Here is a 17,590-nt window from a genome sequence, read left to right as displayed (position 1 = left end):
CTTAACTGACGGTAGTTTGACTTTCGTCAAACTTTTCGGGCCCGAATCGCCAAACAAGTGCCAGATTTGGGCTTTAGTTCGGGTTGTTCGGTTTTCATGTGGCGTCTTTGGCTCAAGTCGAACACTTTGGCTATTATGTGGCGAGCCAGAGAGAACCCACAGCAACGGCAAAGAAAAAGTACTCTGGGACTGACGCACTGGAGCAAAACCGAGTTAGGCCCTGAGGATCGCCGAGCTCGTGCCAGGTTAAGCGTTTCTCTGGCATGCTACCTGAGTATAAACCCCGAGAAGACGGAGTGGCGGCACCTGGTGGCTCCTTGTCGTTGACGTAGTAGCAAGGATCACGTGACCGCTTCTGCGCTTCGTTGGTAGCGTATAGGTTGAGGTGTATCATTCACGATTCACGTTTGATTCATTCATTTGAACAGGAGTTTGGGATTGCTTTTCACCTAATTATTTCGTTGTACTTCTAGTCAAAATTAAACTCGAGCAGCGCAGCAACAGTGGTTCGCGGCCTATGGAACAGTGGCCCATCTGACCCAGTTTTGTGTTATCGTACTGACCACGACCAAATTGGTTGTCATCGTAGCTTTGGAGGCTTGTCAAGTGACCAGGCAGGTAGATTCTGAGTAATTTTCAAAACGAGCTTTTTTTTTTTCTAGCCTGTCGGAAACAGACAGAGAAAATAAAAAACAATCACGAGGATGGCCGAGCAGGCGTTGTACTTGACATTACCGATTGCTGATTTTTTTTGCAGTTTGTTCGCATAATTTTAGAGACACAAACAAAAAATAAATTGTATGTACCACATGATGCGAGGGTAATCCATAGCTTGTTTATTTGAGCTTACGTCAAAGAAAGCAAAAAATGGAATTGACAGGTGTGCCACAGCGACAAGAGCGTCTGCCACCACAGCAGAACACTCCGAAAATGACAAGAAATGGTTCTTACAAACAACCATTTCACATTGATACGATGTACATATGAAAATACTGCAAAACCTTTGCTCTAGGGAAATGCAGTTCCAGGGTCGGCTTGTAGATGGAGCCAGTGTGTGTTTTCATCGTAAGAGATCACGAGAACTCGGTTGAAAGCAAGTCATTGAACCAGCCCAGGTGGTGAGACATGCTTGATGTTTAGATGCTTCTGACATCTGGGCTCATTTGACCCACCAAATGTACTGGGAAGATTTTGTTGAAATGAATAAAGACAATTTGTATAGCTTTTTAGTTGCCTCTGCAATTGTAATCTCACTTTGCCGGGGTGCCCGGGGAAAATATCAGAGGTCCACACTGGCACGTGCCTGACAATGCCGGGGACTGCAGGTACGACGAGGCCGGAAACACCCTGGGCTTTTCGAGCCTGGAGCTGCCGAATCCGGTCCGGCTACGATGGGACCTGTCGCCAGAGGTGAGCTTTTAGTGCGTCGTGGCATGCAAAGCAACGTAGCAGTACGCTTTTCCGGGTCACAGTGTCAATTTGACACCTTGACGTGATGCGGTCGCGAGATCGCGGGATTTAGGGCGAAATGATCATGTGTCGCCCTAAGGCAGCCCTTTAGCCTGCATTCTGCATAATTCAACTTTATACATAGATCGAGGTATTTTCACAGCGACAGCCGTTAGTGGCAACCTTCCCGGGGAAATTGCGTAATCAAGCGCCGCGAAAACTCTCGGTGACGTAGTCAGCCACGTCATCAATCGCGTGATCGTTTCCAGCCGCCGCAATTGAAACTCATGGCTGTTCCCAGCGTAGTCGACACCCTCTTGTGCCACTGCATGTGCACAACTATCTTAGATAGGCAACTCCCTTCCTTCTTCGGCACTCGCTGTTGAGGACGGCGGAAACAAAAGCATGGGGCGCATTTGGCTAATAAACAAGCACACGAAGCGCGCAAAGAACAGACAAACCTTGCACGCCATACGGATGGATACGGAAGATCATTGGCGGGTCCGAGGAGTGCGACTCGGTTATGGTACGGCGCCTGGAACGCGTCTCTGACTGCTGCGTTTACCGTCGGGTCCCACCCATACATAGAAAGTGGTCCCAGAGTGGCAAAAAATGACTTCACAAAAAATGCAGCGCCATGCTGTCAGACGTCGCGGTCCCGGTGGTTGGTTGTAGAAGCTCCGACAAACATGGTTCCTTAACTAACAAAAACTCGAGGAACCATGTTTTTTTAGACGCGCTAAACACACCAGTCGGAGGCTCGTTCCAGGCACCATGGTTACATCACCCCGAGAAGGCTCGTAGGCAGGCTACGGTTTGGGCACAAAAGCGTAACCAAGCTGTCACCGTGACACACTTTACGCGATACGGTAAATGCACCATAATTTTAGAGCGCAGCTCTTAGGGGCCCGTTTCCAGCCTGAGCGGCGTCGGCGTCGCCGTTGGCGTCGCCGTCGGCGTCGGCGTCGGCGTCGGCGTCGGCGTCGGCGTAACCGCGCCCCTCCCTCTCCTCCTCCTCCCCCTCCTCCTCCCCTCATCCTCCTCTTCCTCCCCCTCCTTCTCCTCCTCCCCTCATTGTGTAGTATGGTCCGGGCGGGTCACGTGACCTCTGGGGGAGGGGGTCACATGACCCGTTTCCAGCCTGTGCGGCGTCGGCGTCGGCGTTGGCGTCGGCGTCGGCGTCGCCCCTCCTCCTCCTCCCCCTCCGCTCCTCCTCCTCCCCCCTCTTCCCCCGCCCAGGTCACGTGACCCCGGGGGGTGACTCCCCTCCCCCCGCCGAAGTCACGTGACGGCCCGCCCAAGGTCATGTGATCCCGTCCCCTCGAGGTCACGTGACCCCCCGGACCTCTGCCCTCCTCCTCCTCCCCCTCCTTCTCCTCCCCTTATTGTCTGGTTCGGGGGGGTCACGTGACCTCGGGGGGAGGGGTTCACATGACTTCAGCGGCGAGGAGGAAAGCAGTACGAAGGTGGAGGAGGGGGGGAGGAGAGAAGAGGAGGCGGAGGCGAGGGGAGGAGCTTGAAGGACGAGGAGGTGGTAAAGGAGAGGGAGGGGGAGCAGGAGGGGAGGAGGACTAGCAGGCATGATCACGAGGGAGGAGGAGGAATATACCCTCCACTCCTCCTCCTCAAGAGCTGCGCTCCAATTCGGCGTTACAGGAAGTTGTAAACGGCTTTCACTTTTTTTGTTTCGTCTTTCGTCTCCTTTAGTTGGTGAGCCACATCGAGGCCAGCTCGCTGGCTGCGGTGGCCCTGCTCGAGGACGTGGACCTGCACCTGCTCACGCACACAGCCTACGGCAAGGGCTTCATGAAGAAGTGCCGATGCAGTCCGGATGCCTTCCTGCAGATGGCGCTCCAGTTGGCGTACTACAGGTGCGTCGCAGTCGCCTTACTGCCGTGCCCCGAGGCTAAAAAGCCTCGTAATTTTCCGCCGTATTTTAATTTGTCAAACAAACCGTCACGTGCAAAATTGCGTTCTACAAGGAATGCAGCAGACGCCGACGTTCAACCTCGACCTTCTTGGCTGGTATTTTAGCAATGAAACGCCCTCCTTTGTGCCATTTTTTTATTCTTGTTTTCAAGGCATTTTGCAGCTAGTGAAGTCTTCTTGAAACTTTTCTCCTGCCCCCTTCTGTTTTTGTAAAGCTGCCTCGGCAACTCTGAGGCAAAGCCCATGCCGGCCTACTGATTCCCAGGTGGCAGGTCCGAACCCCGGCCTAGGTGCCCGCAATCTGACGGAGGTTTACTGCAAAGAAGGCGCCCTGTAACCGAGATTTCTGTTGCACGTCAAAATATTCCCCTTCCTGGTCCGAAACAATCCTCTGTCCTCTGCCGGGGCATGCCAGTGGGCCTTCGTTGATGTGCCACGTAAAACCCCAAATTTAGCTTTTTTTGATCCACCATTTTTTTTTTTGGCAGCCAGCTAACTCCCACTGCGGCATGGGACACTTGTGACACACTTCAGAATCTGGGCTTGCTTTCCTAAGAATGCGATTGTGCTCAATTTATGGTGCTCGACGCGGTACTAACCAGCCGTCTCACGGACACAGGGACGCGGGCCGGTTCAGCCTGACGTACGAGGCATCGATGACGCGGCTGTTTCGGGAAGGGCGCACAGAGACGGTGCGCCCTGTCACGTGCGAGTCCAGGACATGGGTCTTGGCCATGCTGGAGCCCAACGCCACCGTGCAGGAGCGGAGGCAGAAGCTGGCCATCGCTTGCGCCCGACACCAGAAGGGGTGAGTAGCCCTACCTCAAATTCTTGCGCGTTGAATTCGTCCGTCCACCCGTACGCAGCTTCTATCCTGAAACGTTTGTCCATCTGCCTGTGCGTGGCTTCTCACGCGATCTATTTATGCATCCGTGGCACGTGGCTTCCTGCGCGATACATTCATACTTCCATTTACGGCTTCCAGTCGCCTGCTGCGACTTCTGTTTGAGCAAGGGCGCAGCTTTTCTTCAGCTGTCACCTAAAACGTGAACGTTTTGTATGGTGAAATACCGTTTGAGCAAACTTTGAGGGACCTCAAGATGTTCGCGTAGAGGGATACTCCGGCAATTTTTCATGCTACTTTAACTGCTGTTTCGTATTGCGAAATGCTATTTCGTATTGCGAAATTCAGAATAGTTGTTGTGAAATCGGCAAGAGAAAATGATGCCAAAACCAACATTCAAGTATACCAGCCCTTTTAAATGCTGTGACATCTGGGGAAGGCAAGCTTGTAGGTTGAGGGGGTAGTAAAAAAAATATGGACTACGTTGAGCATCATTTTCGTGCTGCTGCACGGGTGCTGGAGCAAGCTTCCAAAGCATTGAACACCATGAAACTGCTTGTAATCAGTAGGGAACAAAGTCTACAGTCCAAAGAGTGAACCCGTGTCTTTCCTTGAGGTCACTTTTTAGGGGCGAAGCTCCTTAGGGTCTAGCCTTGTTCATCCGGTGTCCGTGCTCATATTGATCTTGCTGGTGCTCGTGCTCGTGAGCTCACACATGCTCGTGTAAAACAAAAAACAAAAAGCTAAAAAAAAAAAAAAATGTTAGCGCAGTTGACAGGATTCGAACCTGTGTGGGGAGACCCCAATGGAGTTCTAGTCCATCGCCTTAACCACTCGGCCACGACTGCGGGACGAGTAGGGGGCTCTGAGATGTGGTAGTAACTTGAGTTGGGAATGTCATGGATAAAACGTTGCATGTAGCCGCTCAACGTCTATACAGGAGAGGGCGCTGCGGTCAAATGCCTATATAATCGCATTAAACTTTGCATGCATTGGCTCAACGTTTATAGACGAGGGGGCGCTGCGGTCAAATGCTTAAATCCGTATAAAACCACGTTCCATACCACATATTTTCTTTCTGATATGGGTGAAAACGAACGAAAGGCTCGGCATGCCGCGGCTCAGCGTCTGCGCAGACAAGCACCACCAGAGCTTTGCCCCAATCAACATCATTCATTCTGTGGAGATGCGGTCATTTTTATTGTTGCTAGTACAGATTTTCACATTGAAAAACAGGGTGAGGTCCAAAATTGTAAGTTTAATAAGTTTGCAAAAAAAAAATTTTATTTTGGCCCAATATTTGGGGTACTTTTACAACGACGTCTATTGGTGCGTCTCGCAAATTTTCACGCAAATCGGAAACTACGAAGGAAACTTTGGAGCACACCTCTAAAGGGACACTGACGGGCTATTTATGCTCGCCAAGGTTTTTAATCATACTTGACCTATGAGAGTCCAACTACCCAGGAAACAATTGGCGGCTCGAAATTTGTTTTCTCTCCGCCTGGAATCCGCCAACTGAAAATTGGCCAGTTTGAGTCGTGCAGTTTATTTGCAGTTAAGACGCCACCAAATATGATCAGAGTCATGGGTCATTAAAGACACACACTGAATATTAAAAATAAAAAAAAAATAATACCCATTCTTTGTGGCTTCTAATAAACTGCAAATACATTGATTGAACAAAAAAAAAAGGTTGCGCAGCCATTTGATGATTTGCCTGCTCTCTCTCCTCTATATTTCTTCTTCCTCTCCAGTCTAATATCGGTTTCGAGAAATTGTGTTTTTTTTTGCTTTATTGAAATATATGTGACGCTGTAGCAAAATATTGATTGGGTGGTCTTCTGGCACCATAAGGAATCACCTGGCAAGGAATGAAGTTATTTTTGGGGGGTGTCAGTGTCCCTCTAAAGGCCGACCTACTTAGTTCTCTTCTGCTGAGCAGAAGACTGGTTCCCAGTTTTCTTCTCCATTCTCTCTTGCACTCTTCTCTCCTCTCCCCAGCACGGGTCTCTGAGCTACTCCCCGCAGAAAGGGGGAGTCGAGGGAGAGTTTTCTCCTTTCTGGCTGCTCGTCGGCCTTTAAGTGAAAATTCGCTTGACCGATTGCACTGGACACAGTGGGGTTTTGCTGGGAAATTTCGCAAGAGTTTGTTCATCTGAATAGTTTGTTCAAGTGGTATTTCATGTAGAGGTATAATGAAGAAAAAAAAAAAAGGCTCAAGGTACACCTAAGCACTTCTTGTGAGTTGTGAATGCGAAAGCGTGCACGCCGCTCTTCGCTGCCTTATTCCGTCTGCAGTGTACTTGCGTCGACAATCGAGCATGCACGCTGTCCTCGGCGCGCTGACCTTGGGCGTGAAGCGGTGGAGCCGCTGCCTTGCGGACATGCAGCGCCATGGGGTGGCGGTCGTTGAAACTGACGCGCAGCGGCCAATGGGAGCCTCGTTTCTTGAAACTGTGACGCGGGCCAGCCAATGGGACTGAAGCCGAAATTCATCAGCTTCACTCTGTTCCTTTGGGATGGGGGAAACTAGGTGCAGTTTGGTTAGGCTTTTCGCATGGTTTCAAAGCTGAGAGCTGGCTTCACTTAGAGAAAGAGGAGCCTAGGTGCCATTTGGCACGGCCTCAAAGCTGAGAATGTCGGCTCGCTCCATGAGACAGTTAATGCTTTCGCATTAATAATGCCCTCAAGGGGACAGAGGGCAAGAGTCACAGTAGCTGATAGAAGAGTACAGCAGGGAAAAGTTCCAGTTGTCCTGCCTTGAGCACAAGCTGCCTGCCTTCGATGACGTTTCGGCATCTCACGAGCCTCGAGCATGCACACGCAGCCAAAGCATGATGAAAGGCAACAGGCACATGGTGGAAGCTGGGCATCCGAAAGAGATGCCTTGCCGTTCTCATCCTTTTGGTTATTATAGCAATGAGGGTTACATTGTGCTCACTGCACTTAGGTGGCCAGTCTCAGTCCCAAACAACAAAAAAAATGTAATATGAAAAAAAAAAAAAAAAAAGAAACAGGAAAGGGAACATGAAAGGAGAGAAAATGAAAAGAAACAAAGGGAGAAAACAATAGGTGAGTCTATTTTCTGTCTTCTTTGGCATTACTTATTCTTTCAGTTTTCACTACCTTCTACGACACGTCACGCATCACATTTCAGAGCATGTGGTGTCGAAAGCTCGCGTTGCAGAACCCGAGGATCACAGGTGGGATCCCCAGCCCTCCCCGTTTCGATCTGGACAAGCGTCCAGATTGAAACGTCGTCCTTGAGGTTGTCTGAGACGCCGTACTTGGCGTCAATCTCTAGGACATCGTCTTCGAAGTTCACCTATATGTCGTCCTAAACTTTATTACATGTAGAAACCTTACTCGAAATTATTTCTTCCACGAGAATATGATGCTTTCGCCTTCAGTGTCCTATATGTCGTCCTAAACTATATTACATGTAGAAACAGTACTCAGACATTTCTTCCACGGGACTATAATGCTTTCGCCTTGCTACATGTAAGCAGTTTTGTGTGTCCTCCTGTAATTTTTTCGCTTTTATTTGATTTTGCACTTTCGTCACCGGCGGTTGTTTATCGGCATTTTTCAGTTAAAACCAGAAAGTACACAGCCTAGATATAAGCAAACATTACTGACTGGGAAGTACAGTCATCCTTGCTTCATTGCCCCTCTCCATGTTAACAAGTTTGACAAACAGATAACCTGAAAAACATTTTTTTTACAGCGGAGCTGTTAAGGGCTAGGTTCCCGAGGATTGTGTCCGGTACAGAACATTTGTTGACAAAAATGCCTGTGGACAGCTACCGCCTTCTATAAGCGACGGCGGCAAGCACACAACCAGTATGGTTGCCATCGTCATTGGTAGATGGTGCCAACCCTTTTAGCTATCTAGAGTTCCTGTATAGGCTCCCTACGGGAGTCAGAGTTGCTTGTTTATCTCCGTAGCGCCGTCTTTCCTGCACGGCATGTTGGTCCCGCTCGTCACGTGACTGAATTCGGCGAATAGCGGCGTCGAGCGTTCGAGGTGCGCGGCGCGCTCAAAAGCAGGGAAATGCATGCGGGGTACATGCAGCGTCTACTTTCCTGCATGGCACTTGATCTGGCTCCTCACGTGATCGGATCTCGGCTAATAGTGGCACGGCGGTACGTGGAAAACAAACGCGCAACTCTGGCTTTCGTAGAGAGCCTATACAGGAACTCTACAGCTACCATAGAAGAATGGATAGTCGGGCAACGCGTTGGTGGGAATTCATCATAGAAAACAGCGCGAAAAACAGACAACGACAAAGAAGGAGCACACGTAATGAGCGCAGCGCTCGTCACGTGTGTTTCTTCGTCCTCGTCTGTTTTGTGCGCTGTTTCCTACGCTCGGACGACGATCGTGCCACGGAGGCAAAGCGCAAGCGCGGGGCCCGGCGACGACAGCACTCCACGCCGGCTGAACTGTTCTCGGGCACGACGGTGATGTTCGGGAGGGAGTTCGTGGATTACCCGTTTGGCGTCACATGCGCTGTGTGCGAACGACTCTGGGTCGCCGGAGGCGTATCCACGATCGGCGGCATGTCAGACGAGAAGAAACGGGCGCGGGCGCGTTGCGGCAGTATATCGAGTACAGCTCCGCTGGTCTTCCTTCTTCACAAAAGTGGAAAGGCTGAACGTTTTTTTTTTTGGTTTTTTTTAACTTTTTTTTTTTTATTGTATAGACCGACACGCGGGCTTGACGTCACGGCGCTGCGGCGGCGCTGCGATCGCGCCGGAGCCGAGGGGTGTGGGCAAAAGGGCGCACGTTTCGCATGGCCGTCATAATATTTCAGCATGCCGCGAAGCTGTGCTGCCGTTAATCTCGCCGAAATGTAGAAGAAAAGTAGCGGAGTGAACTTCTACAAGTTCCCGGCAGACTCTGAAAGGCATAGAAGGTGGATAATATCCGTGGATCGAAAAGAATGGTCGCCTCGCGCGTTTGTGCGGCAAGCACTTTCTTGGAGGCAAGTGCGCTTCCATTTCAATCTCCGTCTCGAGGCTTGCTTGTGTACAGGGAAAGCGTGCTCTGATCGAGACCACCCGGATTTTGTTCCCACGGTGTTCGCGCACAAAGCACCGGCCAAGCGCTCGTCGGAGGCTCGCTATGCCCGTGCTACCGAGCAGAAGGGGATCGGCTACAGAACGGCAGTGTTGTAGGCGTTACCCAAAACAAGTAACGAAATACGTTACTCGTTACTTGCAAATCAAAGGTACGCGTTACTGAGCTACGTTGCCTAAAAATAAAAGGAACGCGTTACCGCTGCCTATAAGAAGTAACACACGTTATTTCTGTGTTACTTTTTAAATTATGATTTAACACGTTTTACGGTTTTGACGATTCAGGTATGCATAAGCTCGTATGTCAAGAAACATTATGTTCATGCAGAAACATAACATAATTACTTTATCTCGTTTTACAGTTTCACCTAAATACTGACGAGAGAAAAACGCAAAGAAAAACGTGGCTTGCCGCTTAAAAACACGGAAAAACTTGAAGTGTAATTGTACTAACGAGTAATGTAACTACGTTACTTGAAATAGTAACGTAAGTACGTTACCCGTTACTGTGTCGAAAATTTACGAGTAGGTTACTAAGTTACTGAAAAAAGTAACGCCTTCCTAGTAACGCAGTTACTTTTAAGGTGTTACCGTCAAGGCTGCAGAACGGACAGAGCGTTACTGCTTGTCATGCCTTGTGGTCATGAGAGTAGGAAAGATAGCATACCTCGACTTGAAAACGCTGTGTGTATTTTTTTAATTAATAAATACACTTCCGGAGACCCACAGTCTGCTGATCCCGGCGGCACTGCGGAAACCGACTCGAAGTAATCGTAGGCCTCGAGAGACTTGTACGCCTGCTCAGTGTCGGCCGTAAACTGGCTTAACGAAAAAACTAAATAAACGACGACGTGAGCCGCCGACTTCGGTGGCAGCAACTTCACGTCGGAAGTCCAGCAGGCCTTGTTTACGGCGTACGGATCCTCGTAGGCAACGCCGTCCACGCTCAGTTTGTTTCGATAGCGCTGCCGTTCAGGCTCGGGTGGCGAGCTCAAATAGTCGGGCATAGCATACGACATACGTAGCCAGGAAATACTACTCACAAAGAAAGCTAGAAGCGTCCCTACAACGTCAACAACGAGCGCACGCCACACAACACAATGGCGAAAACACGGAGGGCCGGGTCGCTTTTGCCCACATAGCTACCGCGCATGCGCGGCCTTCCGGCCTTGTTGGTAAACAGAGCCGCTCCGCGTGTCGGTCTATACATTGAAAGTTAGTCAACTTTTTATTTTCACCCAATGTTTTCTCCATTTTAGGAGGGCTATCTTTCGGCATTTTACAAAAAGTACATTAGGTACAGTGTACTTAAAGTACTTCCCAACACTGCAAATAACGACGTTGGGACGAGAAAGACAACGCGACAAACTGAAATAAGCAAAACTTACAGCTGTCTTTTTTTTTGGGGGGGGGGGGGGCCGGGCCTTTTACACAAGAGTGGGAAAAAATGGAATAGGAAGGAAGGGGGAAAAGGGGAGGGGGGGAGTGAAAAAACATAGATAAGGAATGAAAAACTTGCGATTTTCTCGGTTGAAAACGCCCAAACCTACGCCAAAATGGCAAAACAGCTGTTCATTCTTTGTCCATGTTTTTCACTTCTCTCCCTTTTTTATTTTTGCTTTTTTCGCCTATTTTTTTTTGTTGCATTGCCTTTCTCGTCTCAGTGTCGCCACTTTTAATCCTTAGCAGTGCAATTTAATCGAACCAATGAATAACCAACTAGCCCAATACAAGGCATCATTAATTAAACATCGGGCTAGCAGCGATATAGCACTAGCAGAACTTTCCATCTATAGCAGAGACGCCAGATGCCCACTTGGTCGGGTTCCCGTTGTCTCAACAAACGCGCTCCACAATTTACTGCTCCCGCAGGTACCAGGATGCCATGTGTGGCAAAGGCATCGACCGGCACCTGTTCTGTCTGTACGTGGTGTCCAAGTACCTGGAGGTGGACTCGCCCTTCCTGCGGGAGGTGCTCAGCGAGCCCTGGCGCCTGTCCACCAGCCAGACACCCCACAACCAGACCAGCCTGCTGGACCTCAGCAAGTTCCCGGACTTCATCTCAGCCGGTGGCGGCTTCGGGCCCGTAGCAGACGACGGCTACGGCGTGTCGTACCTCATCGCGGGAGAGGACCACCTCTTCTTCCACGTTTCGAGCAAGCGGTCCTCGCCCGAGACGGTGCGTGGCCCTCGTTTTAAACACGTGGCCTTTCCGAAGCTTCTGCGTGCACGCTCGCATGTGGCCTCGGCGGTGACGACGATGGCATTCGTAACAGTTGGTGTCTGACTGTGGTGCTGGAACGGTGACAGGTCCTAGGAGAGGAAGCTCTCGAGTCGTTGTTTCTTGTCTGGCATTTTGGCATCGCACGACAATGTCATGTCGTGCAACTTCATGATGTTATGCGACGCAACAACATCGTGCAACACAGTGTCAAGAGGCAACGTGATTTTACAAATCATTACGACGTGACGTCGCCATTGGGAAAGCACGTGGTTGCGTGACCACGTGCTGTCCCAGTGGTCACATTGGGACATAGGTGTCACCACAAAGTCGCTGGGGAACCTAGGAATGCCATGCGTTCGGAGCAGCTTCGGGATATCACTAAAGAGGCGGACATTTCTTTGGTAGACCTCTGGTCGTGCTTAGGCTGCATGGAAAGCGAGCGAGGCCAGACGAAATGCAGGCAGATAGGGTTGATTGGGATGGTAAGGGGTGCAACCCTGCCTGCATGGCTTGGAGCCACGAGATGGGTGATGAGCCATACATCCAGTTGTGTTTTGATTACTGGGGTGTGTGAAAGGGTATCGACGGACGGAATATGAGCATACTGCGTTGATTTGGGTGGTGAGTAGCGCAATCTGGTCGGAGTGGTTTGGAGCGATAAGGTGAATGACAAGCCTAACATCCAGTTTTGTTATGGTAAGTATGTAAGCATGCATGGATGGAATATTACAAGCAGGCTGTGTTGATTTGGGTGGTAAGTAGCGCGACCTGACCAGTGCAGTCTGGAATCATGAGATTGGCAAATAACAGCTACGACATCTTGAATGGGAACTTGGTTTTGGTTAGCAGAGGTGTTAAACCTGATGCCACTGTCAATTCTGTTTTTGCTATTGAAGGCGACTTTATGCCTTTAAAAAATGAAATGGCTTCGGCACAATATTACTGTAAAGTAGACAACTAACCTTGCCTGTCCACCCAATGAGGTATAGTCACCTGTAGTCTTGGCCAGTGTTGGGTACAGTACATCTAAAAAGTACTTGAAGTAAAGTAGAAAGTAAATGAGATGCTATGTACTTGAAGTAAAGTACTAATACACCAGGCACGATGTACTTGAAGCAAATTACTATAAATACAACATACTTTCAAAGGGAAGTACAAGTACTTTCACAATATTTCATGATGCTCTTTCATTACCCTATGCAGTTTTTTTTCTCTTTATACTGGTATACTACATTGTTTTAGGGTTAATGAAGGGTGCATCAGTTATTTTCGGAAATGGCCGCAAATATTGGATAAAGTCAGGTGACCACGGAGTAGTTGTTTTACTCTCGCTGACTAACTATTTAGCGCTATCAGCTTATAAAGCACTTATTGGCATCGGTCTTATAGCCACACTTGCCTAACTCAGAGAAATGGCCGGATCGAAAGACGATAGCGCATTTTCAAATGACAATACACCACTCCTTTGTTAAGTGGTTGGTGAACTCTTACACTCGACCTCAGAATTTGTGTACTATAGCACTGGGAAAGCCAAGAACGTTCCTTGAAAGAGCTTAAAGGGGAACTCTGCTTAATTCCGAAGATTTTGGGATAATTAGTGATTTCACATTAAAAAGCACTAATAAAAGACACTACGTCATTTGCTTCGCGAAAAATGGGATATATATTGATAAATCTAACTTTAAACACGAGCAAAAATCGAAACCGAAACTTCGGCTCCATCTGCCAACATTGGCCTCGGGCCGCCAAGAACATGGCTACCACATGGTACGAGATGTCACTTGATCCTCTACACAACGATGGGCTGTATTGAGACAGCCATGTACCAGGCGCAAGTGTCGTCTTCTCTGCACTCTTCACCATGTTTTGGTATCTACAACATTTGACGACGTCTTCACAACTGCGGCATAAGTCTGCGCAAATAGTTTGTCGTAGTGTGAACCAAACTCCAAGAGCCAATAATCGCATATTGAGACAATGACAGCGGTTGAGACTTGGGTGACGGCAGTAACGGTAGGACAGTTTAACAATTCCCAAGAAGCTCGCTGCACAAGCGCATTACGCGAATCACGTGGACATCGCTGAGCGCCGAGAGGAAACGTTGCTGACGTCGCCCGTTACGCTTGTCCGGAGAAGTAAAAACAAGCATTAAGGGGCAATGGTGATGACATTTGGCTTAATGGTGACTACGCCCATGCCGTAGCCTTGACTTCGCTTTTGGTTGCGCCTCAATACGCCCGCTCGAGTCAGCCGATTTCAACAACTTGGCGAGTTGCAAAATTTGCCAGACCGTGTAAGAAACATTTAGACAGAACTAGGTCGTAATATTTGACATGTGGTCTTCCTAGGTGACACTGAAGAGGACTGCATTATTTTTCCAAAAACAAAAATGAAGCAGAGTTTATCTTTAATTTCACCGAGCCACCCCCAGTACAAACGGAGCGATGCGTCATCTGCTTGCGTTACTGGTAAAAGTAAAATATCTTTCCCAGTATTTTTTTAGAGTTGACAAACCATCACTTAGTGATACAAATTTAACAAGACGAAATTTGGGGAATGTACTTTGAAGCCGGGAGCTGTACTTTCCTCGGAAAGTACCAGAAAAAATACTTTGAATAAAGTATAAATAAGTACATACTCTGTAGAGCGTGAGCAAAAACGACGTTGTTCCTTTCCTGTTCAAGCGCAGCTGCTCGTGCTTGCTATGCCATCATGTGCACCAGCCAGTCTCGCGTGCCTCCAAATTCTCTTTATTTTCTCAGCCTCATGACTTGTACTTCAAGTAATGTACAAGTTTTCTCAACCTACTTGAAATAATTCTTTAAGTACAATGTACTTTGCACTCCAAATCTCTTTGTCTCTTCTCTCTTTGGAGTGAGAGAGAGAGAGAGAGAGAGAGAGAGAGAGAGAGTGAGTTTGGAGTCTTCGGAATTTGGAGTGCAAATCTCTTTGCACTCCAAATTGTCTTTGATGTGTACTTTGGTTGTCAAGACCAGTGTGTTCCCGACACTGGTCTTGACAAGTGGTCCAACCTGGCTGCTCCTCAAGTCTGCAGTATTAGCACTGACAAAACAGAAATTATCTCTTAAGGTGGGCATTATCAACTTTTAGTAATTACTCCCAAACGCTCAGAGAGGTTGCATTTTACGAGTATAATACTGTTGACTGCTGTGAAGCTCCCCAAGCGCTGAACTTTGATCTTTCACTAAAAGAAAATGAACAAAGCACAAAGCTCAGGTTGGCTGATTCGTTTTAGGAAAGGACGTAGCAAACATCACCTTTTAACTGTTAGTTGGGTTTGCCGTTTGTATCTTCTTTTTAATTAGGTCTCCAGCTTGAACTGCGTGACAGGAGACCACTTTTTTTTATTTCGGGTGCGCCCCACTTTTTTTCTTTCGACCCAGGATTCCTTACGGTTTGCGAAGCACATCGAACAGTCTCTGAAGGACATGAGAGCCTTGTTCGAGTGAAGACAGCGACGAGGAGCAGCCGCTGCCACCAACGCCCAAAGGGGTGTCCGTTTCCCCACTCCACCTGTTGAGAGTGAAGGGAAGCTTGGCCCCCACCCTTTCCTCCAGCCCTGTCAATGCAACTCGGGATTGTGCAGCTCCCGCCAACCCCCGTTTTACTTGTGGCCTTGCGGAAAATGAAAGAAAGTCCGTCGGAACTGTAAGCTAGTGCACAAAGGGGAAAACTGCATGTGGCATAGACGTAGGCGTCAACAGAGAAGAGCGCCTTGCGGCGTATTTGGTTGTGAAGAGTGTGTTTATGAGAGCGCGTGAGGGACAAGCGACCGTACTTATTCACCCTTTACAGATAGAAAACGACGCCATACGCTGCTGATGCCGAGTGTGTAAAGTGGTTCTTTCTACGCAGTTTTGTTTTTATGCTGCAGTGTTTTTTCGCGTGTACCTTTTTTTTGTTTTTTTAGTGACTGTTATGTGACTGATGTCGCATGATATCAAATAAATGGATTCTATGGCAAAATGCAGATCTGTTTCATTTTCACGCTGCTCGGGAGAAATTGTTGTCCATGTGTGTCCCTCCGGAATATTTGCTGAAGATAACGCAGGTTTGTTTCTTGAATAAAAGTTGACTGTTGTCCAATTTTTTTTTTCTTTAATGTGCTGCCCAGGTGGTTTCAATGCAATTTGTGACTACTATTAAAAAAACACTTACACATCCCCAAAAAAAAAAAAAAAATTTTGTCTGGCAATTTGTTATGGTTTTACAAGACTACCCAATCAATATTTTGCTACAGTGTCATGTATATTTTTAAACAAGTAAAAAAACGCACCTACTCGAAACTGAAACTGAACTGCAATAATGCAATAATGCCCCTGCAATAATGCCTTCGGGTGCTGCGGGGTAACCCGAAATAAATAAATAAATAAACTGGGGAGTTTTGATAAATACATAGCCCCTTCCCCTGGCAGATGCCGAGCGCTCCGCGCTAGTAGTCGTCGAGCGGTCGGCCTCCGTGAGCGATCGGTCACGTGATCCATCCCAGTGGCACGCGCTGCGGAGCAAATCGAGCGTAACGTTCCCAGCGCCACCGCTTCCAGAGCGTCTGCTCTCGCTTTTGAACAGTTTCGGTTCCCATTGCTATCTTGCTGAAAGCATGAAGTTCTGATGGGAACTTTATGCTTTGACAAAAAAATTTATTGTTTACTACTTGATTAACGGTGATCCCGACGGTAAGACACAATTTATTTTTCTTTACAGTTATATAAGCCCAATGAAGACAACTAGAAGTACTATTACTACCAAACACGTATGCATCACTAAAAAAATGGCAAAAGGACGACGGTGATGTTCACCCAACTAGCCCACCAGATGATTTTAACGCAAACACGTATGCCGTAAAGCGATCGTCATCTCCAAAGGCGACTTCCATCTGTGGAGTATTTGGCGTGTTGTCTTCTAATTATTCCAATTACATTAAAGAGACCACGAAACAAACAAACGACATGCCTAGCTCTTCATCCGAGTAGGCGCGCACAACGCTTTCGACGTAACGCGTTATCTTGGGCCTCTTCGCTGGCCAGGCAAACACTTCGCTGAGAACGGCTGCCTCGTCGTCACTCAAGCTGGAGCTAGGCTAATATCTTCGTCGCTGTCACTGCGTTTTATTGGGCCTCCTGAATTTAACTGCAACGATGTCATCGCCGCAGTATGCTCGGGCGAGTGGGTCATGATGAGGGGAACGAAAGCAAGCACAGCAAGAGAGCCCACCCAGCAATCGAAACAAAAAAGCCGCGATACTCCTTCACTCTCCCGCTGGAATGTCAGGAACGAAACTGAGACGTTGCGAGTGACGACTACAGATCGTACTTCTCCAAAAAAGGCGGCGCAGAGAACTACTCCAGACCGCTCGACGTGCTCTGCCACTTTTCCAGGGAGCGGTTGGAGCCGCTCGGCGAGCACCCCACTGGTTCCAGATCTACAAGCGGCACACAGAGAGATTGCTCTCATCTCGCCCGAGAAAAAAGAATCCGCTCGGCGAGCGCTCGCTATTTGCCAGGGGAAGACGAAAATGGGTATAATTTTTTGTGACCCATGACTTTGATTATTTTTGGTGGTTGTGTCTGAACCAGAGAAAACAGCATGTGACCACGGAGAAGAGAGTGAGGGTCACTCAAACTGGCAAGTTCTCAATCGACTGTTTTCGGGTGAAAAGAAAACAAATTTTGAGCCGCAAACTGTGTTCTGGGTAGTTGGGGCTCTCATATGTCATGTACAAATAAAAACCTTGGCGAGCTGAAATACCCTGTCGGTGTCCCTTTAAAATATATATTTTTTTTTGGGGAATCGGAAGCAGAGGTTAAAAATAGGACGGAGTTGCCCCGTTTGCAAAATATTACATAGATCCCGAAATTTGAAAAGAAAGAAAGGCGAAGTACATTGATACGAGTTACACGCTTTAAAAAGGCGAAAAAATTAACCTCTGCCGTTTATGTTCTCGTATTTGAAGAGGTACGCCAACTAACCTTCAGATACTTCGGCGAAACATGGCGGCTCCCATAACTGCCCACTCCTGCCGTTGTCCGTCGCCACCA

The 17,590-nt window shown here is 48.3% G+C and overlaps 1 protein-coding gene across 2 annotated transcripts in view; it reads left to right on the top strand.

Annotated features, from left to right (window-relative positions):
* Window positions 1-15,518, top strand: part of LOC8029019 (carnitine O-palmitoyltransferase 1, liver isoform) — a 32,814-nt gene extending 17,296 nt beyond the window's left edge. For both annotated transcript variants that reach the window (XM_040215264.3, XM_029980949.4), the window contains 5 exons: window positions 1,326-1,410; window positions 3,157-3,320; window positions 3,998-4,186; window positions 11,180-11,486; window positions 14,936-15,518. In XM_040215264.3, the coding sequence (XP_040071198.1) occupies window positions 1,326-1,410; window positions 3,157-3,320; window positions 3,998-4,186; window positions 11,180-11,486; window positions 14,936-15,001 (811 nt within the window). In that variant the 3' untranslated portion in view covers window positions 15,002-15,518. The remainder of the gene's footprint in view (window positions 1-1,325; window positions 1,411-3,156; window positions 3,321-3,997; window positions 4,187-11,179; window positions 11,487-14,935) is intronic.
* The last annotated feature ends 2,072 nt before the right edge of the window (window positions 15,519-17,590 follow it).

The sequence above is a fragment of the Ixodes scapularis genome, unplaced genomic scaffold (assembly GCF_016920785.2).
Source record: "Ixodes scapularis isolate PalLabHiFi unplaced genomic scaffold, ASM1692078v2 PGA_scaffold4__175_contigs__length_147842914, whole genome shotgun sequence".
NCBI classification, from domain to species: domain Eukaryota; kingdom Metazoa; phylum Arthropoda; class Arachnida; order Ixodida; family Ixodidae; genus Ixodes; species Ixodes scapularis.
Note: the sequence above shows the minus strand (reverse complement) of the source record. Positions and strands in the feature narration are given on the sequence as shown.